The sequence below is a fragment of the Peromyscus maniculatus genome, chromosome 9 (assembly GCF_049852395.1).
Source record: "Peromyscus maniculatus bairdii isolate BWxNUB_F1_BW_parent chromosome 9, HU_Pman_BW_mat_3.1, whole genome shotgun sequence".
Taxonomy (NCBI): Eukaryota; Metazoa; Chordata; class Mammalia; order Rodentia; family Cricetidae; genus Peromyscus; species Peromyscus maniculatus.
The window spans coordinates 45896531-45912947 of NC_134860.1; the positions used below are offsets into that span (position 1 = coordinate 45896531).

At 49.1% G+C, this 16417-nt stretch overlaps 1 protein-coding gene across 1 annotated transcript in view; it reads left to right on the forward strand.

Moving 5' to 3' along the window:
• The first annotated feature begins 1964 nt into the window (after window positions 1–1964).
• The window catches only part of Peli2 (pellino E3 ubiquitin protein ligase family member 2), a 150841-nt gene continuing 136388 nt past the window's right edge, over window positions 1965–16417 (forward strand). The window contains exon 1 of the mRNA XM_006996421.4: window positions 1965–2297. Coding sequence (XP_006996483.1) covers window positions 2221–2297 — 77 coding nt within the window. The 5' untranslated portion in view covers window positions 1965–2220. The remainder of the gene's footprint in view (window positions 2298–16417) is intronic.

A 16417-nucleotide genomic window follows, 5' to 3' on the forward strand; every position in this document is an offset into this window, starting at 1 on the left:
CTTACTAGCCCTGAGCTGTCTAAGATCAAAGCCTCCACTGATACAAAACTCAGAGAGCGCAACACTACCTGTGAGTAACTTTCATAAAGACAGACCGGATTAAATGCTGTGGAAATGTGGATTCAATGCTGTGGTCATGCTGGGCAAGAAGAGAAAGCTGCCCCTGTGGAGGGCAGAGGTGTCTGGGCAGCTGATGGCAATGGAGGAGTGCCTCTGACAATGCTTGGGACAGCTTCTGGGAACCCCAGCCTAGTGTGTGGAACTTTGTAGGAGGTTAATAAATATTTGTTTCCATCCTCCGACCAGAAGATGCAGAGCGCAGCAAGGAAGAAATGGAGCCAGGACAGTGTAACGCAAGCACAAAGGCACAGCATGCCAAGAGAGAAGCGGGTAATTGTAGCCTAGAGATCAGTAGCAGCAAGAGAATAGAGCTGGAGAAGTTCAGATGACAGAGCTAGGTACTGTAATTAGGGAGATGGTAACTGCGCATGATTCAAAGGGTCCTTGACAGTCGCATGTCTCTAGAGTAAGGAGGACCATAGAGTAAAGAAAGCTACACTAATCAGACAGAAATCTACCAACACCGTGTGAAGAGAGAGAGTTCAACTCTCTAATGAAGGATTGCTGGTTAAACCTTTCACGCAGAGGAAACGACAGAGGATATGTACAATAATCTGGATAGCTGTCCTTAGTATAAGAATAGAATTTCTGTAATTAGCCGAAATAAGGTAATTGTTTGATAAAGTTTATTTTAGGCTCATCGATAGTGTGGCTTTTGTTACTCTGGAGTAATTTATTTCTAAAGCCTCAATTAAAAGAAGAAAAAGCCAGTTACTAAGTGAAGGGAAAATCACAGAAAGCATGACAGTACAGTAATAGCCTGTCAGAGAGTGATACACACACAGTGCGGAACAGAAGAATGGAAAGCTACCCATGCAATTATTTCCTTTATAGCTCTTTACTTAGAGTCATAGCCTAAGTGTGTGTGTGTGTGTGTGTGTGTGTGTGTGTGTGTGTGTGTGTGTATACACTAGCTGTTTATACATCGAGTAGCTTTTGCACTATTTATTTCTTTAAATATTTAACAGTCTGGAAAGGCAGTGACAGGCAGTAATATGCAGCGTCTCTAGCATGTTGCAAGGGCTTAATAAATGCTAGAATAATAAATTCCTCTCTGATGAAAAACAGCAGTCAGTAAAACTATCACAGTCTACACTATTTTAAAGATACAGTAACGTAAAAAAAAACATAAAATACAAATGGTGCTTTGATTAAACCATGGTAATAAAGGAACATTTGTATTCATTAAAAAAAAAAAGTCCACCTAGGTAATTCCTTTGTAAATTCCCTAGGGGATTGAAAGAAGGGACAGTGACGCAAATGAGGGATTTAAAATAACGTCTAACTTTTCATTTTCCTTTTTTCCTTTCTTCCTCCTTCCTTCTCTCATTCTTTCTTTTTTGCGCCCTTCTTTCTTTCTCTTGCAGTGGTGGGGAGCTCCTGGTGCCTCCCCAATCCCTCACCCCCACCCCATCCCCGCACTAATGGACAGATTCCTTCAGTTTTCAAGCCACCCTCAAGGGCTTGGCTTTGGAAGCAGAGCCCCTCCAGGTCGCTGTGTGCAGCACTTCCAACGTGAGCAGGGCCACGGCGAGCAAAACGCCTGGCTTCCCCCCAGGGCCGGGCAGAGAGCCCCCCGGCGGGCGCGCGGTTGAGGCCCTCGGACCCCGCGCTTTAACTTTCCGGTGGAAGTGAGGAGAAAAACAGAGCTGCCCCTTTAAGGGCTTCCCTTCCCCTTTACTCTATGTTTACATAACACGGGGCGCTCGCGGGCCGCGGGGGTTGGCGGGCGAGCGGGCGGGCGAGCGGGCGGGGGCCGCGGGAGCGCGGAGGCGCGGGCGGCGGCGCGGCCGTCCCACCTGCCCGGCCCGCTCGGCCCCCCGGCGGCGCGCGCTCCTCCTCCCGCGGGGCTCCGGTCGGCCGCTCGCATTCCGTGCCGGGTCCGGCTGCCAGCGGCCGCGGAGCGCGGAGCTCCGGGGAAGCCGGCGGGCGACGCGCTTAGCCACGACGGAGCAGCCGCGGGACTGGCCGCCCCGCGCCCCGTTCGCAGCCGTGCCGTTCCCCGGCGCTCTCACCCCGTTCTCGGGATGGGAGTGTAGCGGCGGCGCGGACTCGGCGGGGATCGCGGTGGAGGCGGCTGCGGCGGCCGAACGCGGCTCCATGTTTTCCCCCGGCCAGGAGGAGCCCAGCGCCCCCAACAAGGAGCCGGTGAAATACGGGGAGCTGGTGGTCCTGGGGTGAGTTGGGGCCGTGGGCGTCGGGGCGTCGCGGAGGGATGCGCTCCCTCGGGCCCGGGTCCCCGGGGCGCTCGTGGCCGCGGCCCGGAGGGTGCTCGGGCACCGCGCGGGGTCGCTCGGTGCAGCCGGGAGCTGGTGGCCGTTGGGGACCTCTGGTTCCCGGGGACCACGAGCGCCGAGCCCCGGCCCTTGAGCCCAAAGCGCGTTCCGCGGGGGCTGCGCATTGTTCCGGTCTGTGACCCGGGCGGCCCGGCTGGCCTCCGCTTTTCTGCGCCCGGAGTGAGTCGGGCCGAGGGCCTGGACCGGGTCCTGGTTTTCTCGGGTCCCCTCACCCACGGTTCCCGGATCCCCCGGGTCTCCGCGCCTCTCAGCCCTCCCCCCCCCCCCCCCCCCGCCGGCACCCCTCGGTCTGCGTACCCTCGGGCCCCGGCCTTGCCGATGCCCTCCCGGCGGCGGTAGGGAGCTCGCCAGCTTGCCCGCCTCGACTCCCACTCCGCTGGTGAAACCACATTTTGAAGATAGTAATTATCTACAATCGTTAAACGGCAGCAATTAGAGACTTCATCTACTTCCTGAGTTTCCTTGTGACATTTCTATTGTTTACCCGTAATAAGCCTGGAGGGAGGCTTCGCAGGATTAAAGCAGGGTAAAGTGGGCAATGAAAAGCGAGTGCGAGGGGGGAGGCGGAAAGTGCAGGAAACTCGGAGCTGGAGCAAGTTGGGTTTAGTGCTGCCGGGAAGGATTGTTTTCCCTTTGGATGTGCCAGCTCCTGGGAACCCGCGCTTTTGTCTTCCCGTTGAAGGATCTGTATTCAGACCGTCACCGACGCTGATGGGTGGGCTTAGGCACTCGGGGAGCCCTCCCTAAGCGGAGACACTGGGAACTTGGAGAAACGTGTTTTGCTAACTACCTTGAAGTAAGTGCCGACTTAAAAATAATTTTTAAAAAGACTTAAGCTTCTAGAGTTAACTCGTCTACGGTTTCCTAGTGTTTCTCGGGTTGTTGCTAGCATTTTGAGTGGGGTAGTACTGGAAATATCATTGCTATTTGGAAGCTCAGCAGATGAGCGCCTTCCGCACCTGCATGGGAATTGTATGCACTTAAGAGACTGTCAGAGTTCGCTGCGAAGGGGGAGGAGTAGGAGGGGGGAAGCCACAGTTTAGTCTGTCTTATGTAACTTCAGCCCAGCCTAATTTTGTGGAGTTTGGTTTTGTTTATGTGGCTAGCTTCAGAGTATGCTTAACACGGTGAATTTGACACAGAAGATGAAGTTATGCCAGAGTCATTTCATTATTTCCTTTTGAGGCGATCTGCTGGGATGTTTCAGAGCAGCGTAGAAGGAGTCTGGAGAGGTTTTGAGTTCATAGCCCAAAGTGCAGGGCGCTCCGAAGCCAGGGAAAGAATTTATACCTGGAACTGTTGTCATTGAGTGTCTACGTCAATACGTCGCCCGTAGCACCTGCTCTGTCCTTTACTAGAGCTTTTCCTGGAGCCGGGATGGCGCACTGGCTTCTTACCTGATAGTTGGAGACAGGCAGCACATTCAGGAGTGTACCTACTACATGCCAACGGCTACATGGGCATTGGGGATGTACAGTAGTGGATGGAACTCTTCCATCTTAGTGTCGACCATGGCACAGGCAGAAAGAAACATGAGTAAGTGGGTAGATAATGATTGCAGGTGTTGCCACCTCTCAGCAGAAGTTGGTTAACAGTGGAACAGGGCCGCTTTTCAGCGGATGTTGCCTCTTGCTGGCTTAGGGAAGAAGGTCTTTAAGGGGGGAAAATGGGAGGAGCAGATGCTGGTTTGGATTGTGTATTCCTGAATTGTGCTTGCCTCTCTCTCTCTCTCTCTCTCTCTCTCTCTCTCTCTCTCTCTCTCTCTCTCATTTCTGACTCTTGTAATACCGAGCACACTAAAGAGTGCACGTGAAAGAGAGAACTAGTTAGATTTTAATGTGTGTCCCCCCCCCCCCCCCCGACTTTAGAGAATGCCTTCTTTTTAGAAATAATAAGTGCATTTAAATAAAAACTGCGATCACTCTGCATGCCTGGTCCTTTGGGACATGAATATTGGTGAAGAGAGACCGGCTAGGAAATTTTCTTGATGAAATTGTTCTCGAGGCTAAACATGCTCAGCATTGGATAATGTGACCATGTGCAACATTTGTGTAAATGTGAAGCACAGTGTTTTTAGTTGAACTGCTGTGTGGTTGTCCTCTGCTGTGTTCTGAATCGTGTGGTCAAATGTCACTAGGAAATGTGGAGATCAGACTGAAAAGCTGACTTAGGCCTAGGTCTACATGCTGATGCTTGTGATTCTTGTCCTAGATTGCACAGTGTGAGGGAATGGTACCCAGGATGGTCGTGGGGCTATCACTTCCTGTTCAGAATCGTGGAATTTAAGCTATTTGATAATTCTAACCAGTTACTGTCTCAGAGTCACAAATCTTTGTGTGTCCACTACTTACCTGAAGGTGGAGAAGTGACTGGCCTAACTCTTTGCTCTTTTTAGCTGGGATTTTTAAACTTGGCTGTCACTTTAAAGTTGGAAGTGGTTTGGGATTTAAGAGCCATTCAGTGTGGTGGGGCCCTGATTCAAGTCTTGTTCTCTGACCCACTGGCTTTGTGATTTTGATGTATTGCCTTCCTCTCTGTTTCTTTAGCAGTGTCAAAAACAGCTCAAGAAGCCTTTCTGGTGCACACTCTCTTGTTCTGTGTGTTGGCTCAAATGTGGAACATACATAGTTAAATTCTAAATAGCTTGACATTTGTTGGTTTTGTGAGTCTTAAGGTGATAGTGCTGGAATTCACATGGGCACATATCCAGTGTCATACTAGCAGAAAGACAATTAGTGCTGGGCCAGGGGGAGGGTTCAGTGAATAATGAAAAGGCATGTGACTGCATCTGTAACCCCAACATGGTGACATGTGGACGGATCCCAGGGGCTCCCACACTGGCCAGTCTAGCCCAAATGGCCAGCTTCAAATTCAGTGAGAGATTGTGTCTCAAAAATTAAAGTGGAGAGTGACAGAGGAAAACACCTTATGTTGGCCTCTGGCTTCTGCAAGCGTGTGTACACATTCCCGCATGTGCACATGCGCATATACCCACATGCGATGTACAGAAGACCAGTGAGTGATAGGATCGCCTTTTATCAAGTAGTTATGCACAAAACAGACTGTTAAAAGTTGCAGCACTGTACAGATTTGACTAATTGGTGTTTTATGTATGAGATCGTGCGGATTTGGTAAAATTTGCTGTTCCAGGTTTCAGAAAGGCAAAGGTAGGGCTGCTGAGATGGCCCAGGAGGTGTGAGTGCTTGCGGTCAGGCCTGGCGACCTGTGTGACCCAGGGTCGATCGAGGGGCCCTACTGGCAACTTGTCCCCTGACCTCCATCACACCTGCATGGCAACACACACGTGTGCCTCCTGAGCTGTGTCCCAAATAAGTAAGTGTAATTACATTTTTTAGAAAAAAATCATATTTTGAGGTTAAGCTTCCTGAAAAGAAGAGAAGGAAGAGGCTCCTGAAGAAAGCAGGGAGGCTCCTGTGGGGGCCTCTGTCTGTCTCTGTTTGCATGGCTTCCTGCTGGTGGGCTGACTCCAGCTGAGCTGCCAGGGCCTCGGAGGAGCCCCTTTCTGAATTCATTTTGAAGCATGATGTTCTCTTGCCGACTAATGGCCCATCATGTTCTGGGGATAAAAATATATTGCTCACTCTCTCGGTTTCCCTCACCTCACAGTCAGGTGGGTGATGCATTTTGTAAGGCTTGAGTTTTGATTCGATGCATCACAAAATACGTTTTTTGTTTTTCAGCACTCTCAGCCAAGGGTTCTAAATCAAGGGTCCACAAATGGAATTCAGAGAGCCCACAACTGAGATTGGGAAAAAAACTCTTTATCTTTACAGTTCTCCACCCCAAATCTTAGCATTTCACTCAGGAGAATAGGCAATGTGAAGACTTGCTGCCTGCTTGTTACTTAGTATCTTAATACAAGTACAGATGCAGGCAAGTCATAGTGGTACCCGGGTGAAATCCTAGGGAGTTGGTGGTCGTCCTCGGCTACATAATGGCATAGTAAGTTCAAGGCCAGCTTGTGCTGTATGAGGACCTGCGCTCTCTCTCTCTCTCTCTCTCTCCCTCTCCCTCTCCCTCTCCCTCTCCCTCTCCCTCTCTCTCTCTCTCTCTCTCTCTCTCTCTCTCTCTATATATATATATATATATATATATATATATATATATATATACACACACACACACATATATATGTATGTATGTATACACACACACACACACACACACACACACACACACACACTCACACACATATATAGTTCAGGGATGGGCTGAGACTATGGCTCAGTGGTACAGCTACCGCCTAGCATGTGCAAGGCCCGGCAGTCCACCTGTGATTGTTTTCCAGTCTAAAGCTATTTTGATAACTAAGTAATAATTTCATTACTAATCCATTTTATTTTATCCATTGAAAACCATTCTTTTGGGCAGGGTGGTGGTGGTGAACTTGCCTTTAATCCCAGAACTCCGGGAGGCAGAGACATGTGGATCTCTGTGAATTTGAGGCCAGACTGTTCTACAGAGTGAGTTCCAGGACAGCCAGGGTGGACACAGAAAAACCCTGTCTCAAAAACCCAAAACCAGAAAGAAAAAAAACAAAACAAAAACCAGTCTTTTTTTTTTTTTTTTTCCCCTGAGCGGACCTCAGTAGGCTTCAGCAGACGGCTAAAGAGTCCTTGGCACAGAGAAAGAGGTTTCAGAAGCCCTTTCTGTGGAGGCTTGTCATTCACTGTTACTGGAAATGAGGTCCACAGGGCAGGTGCCTGCTGTGCCCTTGGATTGGCAGTTGTCCTGTGAGAGGAGACAGAGGGCCCTACTGCTTGACCACGTTATGGACGTTATTTATTTGTTTGCTTGTTTATTTATTTTGGTTTTTTGAGACAGGGTTTCTCTGTGTAGCTTTGTGCCTTTCCTGGAACTCACTTTGTAGACCAGGCTGGCCTCGAACTCACAGAGATCCGCCTGCCTCTGCCTCCCAAGTGCTGGGATTGAAGGTGTGGGCCTTTTTTAAAGCTCTCACCCATGTGTGTTTTCTCTGTCGTGCTCTTTGGACTGCCTTCACTGCCTCTCTGGGAGTAAGAAGGAAACTTGCAGCACAACTTACTGTATACTTTCCCTTTAAAAACTTTTTTTTCACTCTAGTTTGAGCCCAAAGATGTCATACAGTTGTATTTTATAGAGTAAAAGATCTTTGAATGTTTTAAAATAAACAAATAGAATCTTTGCTGCCACTCAGCATGTGGAGTGATGTGGCGAGCTGTAGCCAGTCTGTTTGTGGATGGGTGCCTCCTTCTGCAGGCTGTTATGGTTATGTTTGGGTCGCTGTGTTTTCCTTTACTAACTTTAGCCTTGTTTGGTGTTTGTGGCTGTCTGTGTGGCTTTAGGGTTGCCAGTCTGTCTTTTTTGGATTTGTTTCTTTTCTTTTCTTTTCTTTTCTTTTCTTTTCTTTTCTTTTCTTTTCTTTTCTTTTCTTTTCTTTTCTTTTCTTTTCTTTTCTTTTTTTCTTTCTTTCTTTCCTTCCTTCCTTCCTTCCTTTCCTTCCTTCTCTCTCTCTCTCTCTCTCTCTCTCTCTCTCTCTTTCTTTCTTTCTTTCTTTCTTTGTTTTTTTTTTTTGAGACAGGGTTTCTCTGTGTAGCTTTGCGCTTTTCCTGGAACTCACTCTGTAGCCTAGGCTGGCCTCAGATACACAGAGATCTGCCTGTATCTGCCTCCTGAGTGCTGGGATTAAAGGTATGTGCCACCACCACCCTGGATTTGTTTCTTTAACATGCCAAGACTGAAAACTTTATTAGGACTTTTTATTTGGGGTGTATTTCCTTTGATCATTATTTCAGGATGCTTTGTATAAACAAAATAAGACTAGACTGATTCAGGGTCCAGTGACTTTACAATATTTATTTATCCAAAAGATTAAACACAGACAAAAATGAAAGAAATCAAGACATTCAGTTCATTTGAGGGAGAATGATACTGTCACCTTGGGGCTGAGGACAGGGTTGTGACCTCTCTGAAGTGATGATGTGGGGTTGTAGCTTGTCTTTTAAATGAACGTAACAGCAGCACATGGGTGTCATTGGCATGGGAGGAAAAATACCCGTGAAAAGGAATTGCTAATGCTAATTAAAGGGTTCTCCTGGGCAGTGCAGAGACCTGCTTCATGAAAGGCAAACGAAGGTTAAATGATTGACTTACAAGTTCTTATTGCCATCTTCTGGAAAACAAATGACAGACCCCGCATGTGCTTGGTCTGTCGAAGTTTTGTCCAGATCAGCTCTTCTGAGCTGCTCTCAGCCGCCTCCTGTGTGGTGACGAGTCTGGAGGTATGTGGCTGGTGATTTATGACAAGCAATAAAGGGTGCATCTTCCAAATGATTCAGTGATGTCTCTTTAATAATGCCATGTTTTCACCCACATGCATTGTGATATGTTTCCTCAAGTGGGAGAGGAGGGGTGGAGTACCATCAGGCAAGCTAGGAATTTATGTGTTCAACAAATATTTATTGGGTGTCTACCCTTCCAGCCCTTGGGACTACAGCTAGAAAATAAGGCAGGTAGGATTCGTACCCTGGTGATTTGCTAGATATTCTTGTCATATCCCCATAGTGACCAGCTATCATTGAATCAAAGTTCACTTATTTATTCCCCAGATGTTTGCATATCTACAAATATTGTTGGATGCTGTGCTTGGTACTCAGATGCAGAAGATGGACTTAGTCCTTGCTGCGAGCTTCCAGCACAATCAGGATGAGCAAAAGGCTGGGATGCATGCTGGTGTCTAGCAGACCCTCTGTCTTCTGCTAGAATGAGAAAGGGTGGCCTAGAGAGAGACAAGAGACTGGCAAAGTGTGCCCATATTCGGGGGAGGGCAGGAGAGCGCCGTGCATCGTTCCTTCAAGAATACAGTTGACCAGAATAATGAAGTGTGAGAGTGAGGTGGGAATGGAGCTGGGCTGTGAGAGGGCTGTGCACTGTTGGAAGAGTTTGAACTCTTTGGGTGTTGGGAGACTATTGCAACGTCAGAATAGAAAGGCTGTGGACAAGCCTTCAACCAAGAGGGCATAGTGGTGACGGAGGAGGAAACTGAGGTAGATTCCACCAAGGCAGAGAGAATGGACTGTGAGCCAGAGAGCAGTGTGACTTTCCAGACCCTGCTTCCTGTCATTGGGACTTTAGTTTCATCCCTGCCTTGTATGAAGGATCAATTTGTTCGCTGATAGGGTGCTGGGGATCAACGGTGGTGAGACCCCTTTCAGGTAGAATACTGCAGGAAACGCTGCTGAGAAACTAGTCCTCTTTGCAGGGCACCAATGTTTAGTTTTTCATCGGCGTGTCTTTTTTATTTCTTCTCCTTGTTAATGCACATTCTGTTGTTACAGCCAGAAGGTATTTGGGTATTCTGTCAATTAAGGCGGCAAAGCAGTTTCCCAAAGGGAAAGCAAAGGGACAAGTATGAAGACCGATACTTACTGCAAGCTTGCGGCAGTCCGAGGTGACAAGGTGATACATGCATGGACCCGGTATACCAGAGTGGTGCTTGAATTCCACCAGCATTCATGGAAACTTCATTCACTTCCCTTGGTGTACCCTTCAGGGCAGGGACCAGTGACGTCACCAGCTGTGGGGTGCTGGGCACACCTTCTTGGGGAGCAACAGATACTCAAGGAGTGTCTGTCTCTGCGAGAAACGACTTTACAGACACCAGCTATTTCAGTTTCAACTCTTATTTGTTTTTCTTTTCATGAGTTCCCTAACAGTCATTTTGTCACCTGCACAGAGTTCCTCGCAGGGAGGCAGGCCATCTGTTCCGACTCTACCAGCTGCTCTGAGCTGCATTGCAGCGCCATGGCGGTGTTGAAAGGCTGTGGTCATTAATGCAAGTTAAGGACGGCTGGAAATACCGTGGCATCCCAGTGTCTTGGATGGCACCCTAATGCATATGCCTCAGGAGCATTTCAGCTGCAGGGTTAAGTCTTGGACTGAGGTTCTCTTTCCAGCCACCCACGCGACGCTTCTCACTCACGTAACTCTACTTGTTCCTTGCTTTTTCAGCTCACGTGAAATCTGTTTTTAGGATAAGAAATCATTACTCCAAGCTTTCTGCTTCCATTCTAATTAGTAACGGTCTAACGGAGTTTTACCTCAGCGGGCGGTTGCTGTGTTCAGCTTCTAGGTTTTAGGTAGGAAAATGAGCTCTTAACCATCATAGCAAGCTCCTCAGAGGAGACCTCTTCCCTTCCTTTTTCTCCCTTCCCCACCCTCCCCACCCCTCCCCACCCCTCCCCACCCTTCCACACCCTTCCACATCCCTCTCCGGACTTCCTCTTGTTCCTAGACTGTGTAATAGGAATTGTTACCACAACACCTCCTGCTCTGTGTAACTAGGTTTTCCCGGGACACTTGACTGATGAATTACCTTGAGGAATGGTTCTTTCTTCAGAAGTACTGTAGACAGAAGTTTGCTTTCACCCAGAGTCCAGAAAAGTCTGCAGACTAGTCCTCTGCTTTTCAAGACGTTTTCCCCTGCCGCATCTGTTTCCACTCCATGCGTTCAGGGCGTCACCTTTAGGCATTCCTAGAAAGAGTTGTACTGGCGTGCTGCTGAGGTGGCACTGAGGCCAATTTCCCCGTGTGGTTGTTAGGACTGGCTGGAGATCAGAGAGGGACGTCAGGTGTCTGGCATCACCTCTGCTCCATTCATGGGACCAGAGCTCCCCCTGCCCTGCTTGGGTGTGCTGGACCTCACTGCTGGTGACCCCCCTGTGGACCTGCTGGCGGAAGGGACATGGCCCAGCTTCTGTGTATTGCCTTAATGGCTGCTGTAGCCTCTGCCCTTCACCCCCCCCACCCCCCCACCGAAGCCATCATATCAAAGGACTGTAGGCAGGGTGACAGCAGAAACTTAACTTTTTGTAGTTATGGAGGCCAGAAGTTTGTCCTAAGGCCTCTGTCCTTGGCTAACCTGCTCCCATCTTCTCTGGCTTCTTTACCCACCTGTCTGGACGACTTTAATTACTTCTCTTAAGGCCCGTCTCCAAATACAGTTACATCCTGGCGCTTTCTGGGAGTTAGTGCTTCAACGTGGATTTTATGGAAGTACAGTTTTACACCAGAATGTTTCCTTGGAGGAGGGCTGCCATGTCAAGAAGTTTGAGCACTTCCCTGGAGAGAGGTGCTGGTGTATAAGAGCTTTACCCAAGGGGAGGGAAAAGGCTTGTGAGACCCTGTCCATCATGGCCAGTACAGCTAAGGCTGTGGACCCACAAGGGAGGCCGTATAGCTCCTTGGGCCCGTTAAGCTGCCAGGTGGTATCATCCAGAATCACATGAAGTCTCTTTTCCACCATCCTCTGCCCAAATGAAAGAGTTGTGAGCAGATGGGGGTGGGGTGGGGGTGGATGTTGTGTGCTGTTGTGTTCTGGGAGGCTTGTTATGCAGCCGTACACCACATTTGCATTTAGCTCTCTTGTCAGATCTGACAACTGATAGGAAGTAAATCCATGGAGCTTTTGTTGAGTTGTTTTTCTTTCCTTTAGGTTATTGATTATTTTAATTAGCATAATCACAGTATTCTGGATGAGTTATTCTAAACATTAAGTAGTGTAGGGTTTGAGAATCTTAGCTAACGAAAGCATCTGTGGAATAATAGCTTTATCAAATGTTACCTTTGAGGTTCTTGCATAATCTCCATCCTCCTGGGTACCACCTCCTGAGCCCTGCTGAGAGCAGGCAGCTGACGACTAACCCGCCTGAACTGGGAACAGTGCTTCTGGAGACTTCCGCATGAGCAGCTTTCACCCAGGACAGCTTAGTGTATGACAGAGAATTTCAGGCTTTTAAAGGTCACCTGATGTGAACTAACAGAATGAGCAGAGACTTGAGAAGGGGAAGGAAACCCACCAGCATCTTGTAGGTACAGGGCTCCCACTAGAACAGAAGAAACGTCTTAGCATTGCATTTGGGGGCAAGTGTCAGTGTGGAAAGCTCACGGGCCTCTCTGGGACTTGGGGAAGTAAGACTGTAGTACAGCGCACACCACCACCACGGGCTCACACAGGCCACCGAGAACTGTTCCGGCCAACAGGCAGAGGGTGGCTGTGCTGCTGTGTGCTTTGGAGGGAGGCTAGCTTGTTATCTGCAGAGAAGCCAGATGTGACACCAGCCATGCAGCAGACCCTTTCCCATGCTGTATAGGGCACAGGGGAGGCTGCAGACATGGAAGCCACCAGTGCTGGCCCCAAACTGGACATGTCCCATAGAAAGGGAAACAAGCCAAACCAAACCAGTGACACCGCCACAGAGGACAAGGCCTTCTGGTAGGTAGCTGAGAGAAATGCAGTTTCTAAGATTTACCTAAACGTTCTCTACTTCTCATCAACTAAGCGTTAAGTGGAACTTTGAAATGCTGTGTTTTTAAGTTTCTAGCGTTTTACAGTTTTGTAGTGTTAAAGTTTAAAACTGCAGTGACCGTTCAAGGCCAGCCTGGTCTACAAAGCGAGTTCCAGGAAAGGCGCAAAGCTACACAGAGAAACCCTGTCTCGAAAAACCAAACCAAACCAACCAACCAACTAACCAACCAACCAACCAAACAAAAACCACCAAAAAACAAACAAACAAAAAAACCCCCAAAAACCTGCAGTAACATTTGGGACCACATATAAAATTACATGTGTTCCACTGTGGTGTATTTCATGAAAACAAGATTCAGCAAACATACCAAAACTGAGCGAAGTGACCCCTCAGTTTGTGCTGGTGACCCTCTTTTGGTGGTTTGGTCATGGCAGTTTCAGTTAGCGCTCAGGAGTGCTGGGATCCAGGCATCAGGTGCTGAATTAATACGTGGTACAGAGGAGCAGCACTCACCGGGTCATCATGTGCCAGGTTTGTTAGGCATCTTATGTTTTATGTTTCCGTTCCAGGATTGCAGTTTATTATTTGGGCAGTGAGGTCCAAGCTTGGTGACTTGTCCAGGCTTCCCTGGTGGCAGAGCCTGGCTGGAAGGTCAGTGTGGATGGCTCAGAAGTCCGATTCCTTCCACTCGGCAAAGGAGAGAGAACATGTTACTGGGGACGTTGGAAGGATTTCTTGGGGCAGCCTTTGAGCAGTTTTGAGGGGAGACTTTGATTCTTCTGGAACTGTAACACAGAAGCCACAGGAACCTTGAGCCTGAAGCGCTTGGGGAAGGAGATGGCGTTGGGAAGTGTGGCTAGCGTGGTATCAGGAAGTCAGCAGGCTCTTCCGTTAGGGGCCTGGGAATGATCCTAGTCCTTGTTTAATTGGACCTTGTAGCCTACTGGCAGAAAAGGACTTTGAGCAAATTAAACCTCGCGAGATGCTGCCGAGTGCCAGGGTAGACATGGGGGCAAAGCTCGCTTTCCTGTGAGGGAGCGTTCTCCAGCTGCACTTCAGCGGAAGTGGAAGGATGTGTGGGAGCTAGTGGGGTGTGGGCCAGCGGGTTCGCGGGGTGAGAACCTGGTTCATGAAGCGCAGGGAGAGCCTGGGGAGCTGAGAGACTCCGAGTGCTTGGCAATCAAACTGGGGCTGGAGGGCTGGAGATCCCTGGAAAGGCGGAGGCTCTGGCCAGGGTCGCCCTGCTGAGAGTGGGCGAGTGAGCTTTCCTGGGGCCTGAAGCTCTGTGCGGGGCTTGGGGCATCCTCAGGATGCGGTTCCTCTCCCCTGCCCGTGTCTTTCCTGCTGAGGAATGGTCACTCCGAGTGGGTGTAGACCAGGTGGCAGTGGCGTCTGTGGAGCGGTGTGGAGTGTGGTCACTCCCTCGCATGTTTTTATTTTTGAAACACGAGCTACAAGTGATGAACATTTTGAGTATGAACCCCACTGGCCAAGTAGTCAGGGATCTGATAACATTTTCCCTGTCCACACTGTCCTTCACCCACCCCCTCCAGCCCGGCATTCCAGCGAGCCCAGGTCACGGTGTCCCTGTGAGTGTCGCCTGGGGTGGGAGGAAGTGGGACGACCCCACTCCTCTTTCCTTGTCTTAGGAGGCCCAGTGGTCCTTCTCACAGTTAAAGGAAGCTGCTGGCTGCCGTCTTCAGGCCGCCACTGTGGTAGTTGAAAGCAGGCTGTTCCCTCTACTGAAGAGTCCCCCCCAACACCCCACTGTCTTTTGCCAAGCCTCACAAGAAGGAGTGTGCACAGGGCCTGGCCTCTTGCTCCAGACCAGCCCCTCTGACGTCTGTGAGAGTCCTGCCTGCCCCGCCCAGCCCTGCTCCTCTCCCCATCTCTTCAGGGTGTACCACTCACTCCCAGTGAACTGAAGGGGCAGAGGTGCTGTGAGAACCTGAGTTTGAAGTCTCTGCTGAGGGGAAAGCATCCGGTGCTGAGCCTTTCCTTCTTCTCTGGTTTCATCTTGCTGGGTTGTAGGGGTTCTGGGGCTGGAACCCAGAGCCTCCTGCATGCGTGGCATAGATTCTTTCATCAGCACTATGGTCCCTAGCCCAGCTCACTTAGGCCTGTGTCTCCACAGCAGGTGTCAAATGCGCTCCTCCTTACCCTGTTCAGCAGCGGCTTTATAGCCTTTAACTGACTCAGCCAGGTTAACCTGCACCCAACACAAGACTCCGTACCTTTAAGGAAGTTAGCAGCAGTAAAAGTGTTTTCTTGTGTTTACAGCTTAGATTAGCTTCTTTACTAAAAAAGTTTGCTTTTGTTCCTGGTTGTCTTGGTTAGGATTTCTGTTGTTGTGAAGAGATACCATGGCCATAGTAGCTCTCACAAAGGAAAACATTTAATTGGGATGGCTTATAGTTCAGAGGTTCAGTCCGTTATCATCATGGTGGGACATGGTGGCATGCAGGCAGACGGTGCTGGAGAAGGAGCTGAGAGTTCTACATCTTGATCCCAAGGAAATAGGAAGTGGACTGAGATACTGGGCGTGGCTTGAGCATATATGAGACCTCAGAGCTGCCTCCACAGTGACACACTTCCTCCAACCAGGACACACCTACACCAGCAAAGCCACACCTCCTAATAGTGCTACTCCCTCTGCGCTTATGGGGACCAGTTACATTCAAACTACCACACTGGAGCGTGCGTGTGTATGTCTGTGTGTGTGTGTGTGTGTGTGTGTGTGTGTTTGAGGCTGGGTTTCTCTGTGTAACAGGTTTGGCTGTCCTGGAACTCACTTTGTAGCCCAGGCTGGCCTCAAACTCATAGAGCTCCACCTGCCTCTGCCTCCTCAGTGCTGGGACTAAAGGCATACGCCACCACGCCTGACCTGGTCCACCTTAAAACACTAAATACATGATTTTTTCTCTTATCTTCTTCTTCACCAGGATGTATTACAGTTGAATTGATGGTTCAAGGAAAGTATGCCTTGATCACCTAGAGCAGTGGTACTCAACTTGTGGGTTTTGACCCCTTTGGGGATTGCATATTAGATATCCTACAGATCAGATATTTACATTGCGATTCATAACAGTAGCAAAATTACAGTTAAGAAGTAGCAATAAGATAATTTTATGGTTGGGGGTCAGCACAGGACAAAGAACCGTATTAAAGGGTCACAGCATTAGTAAGGTTGAGAACCACTGCTCTAGAATGATTGCTAATTCACCTCGCAAGCTTCCAAGGGGATCTGCCAAGCGACAGTTTAACCTTCCGACTCTAGCACACAGCCTGGAAGTCCTGTTTCCCTTTCTGGTGAGGGCTATTTAGAGCAGCGTTTTTATTAGGTTGGTAGCTTAAGGAAGAAGCTTCAGTGACACCTTCCTTCCTCAGAACAGATTGGCGTTTGCCTGCATCTCCCGGTCGCTGCCTGCGGAGTTTTCTTTCCTGTCTCTCCTCCTATTGTTGATGAAGGGAAAAGACTCACAGCTTCTGTCCCCTCAGTACAGCCTGTCCAGTGATGGTGCTCCTTCAGCTCCTGGGGGAGCACAGGCCAGCAGCAGGCCGGAAATGCTTGCTCGCTTATACTGAGTGTTAAACTGGCCCAGATTCCAGCCTTAAGGCTTTGATGAAACTCAGTGACTTCGAGTCTGGGAAAGCTTTATAGTGTGTGGGGTCACTCTTCTGTAGCATGCTTGG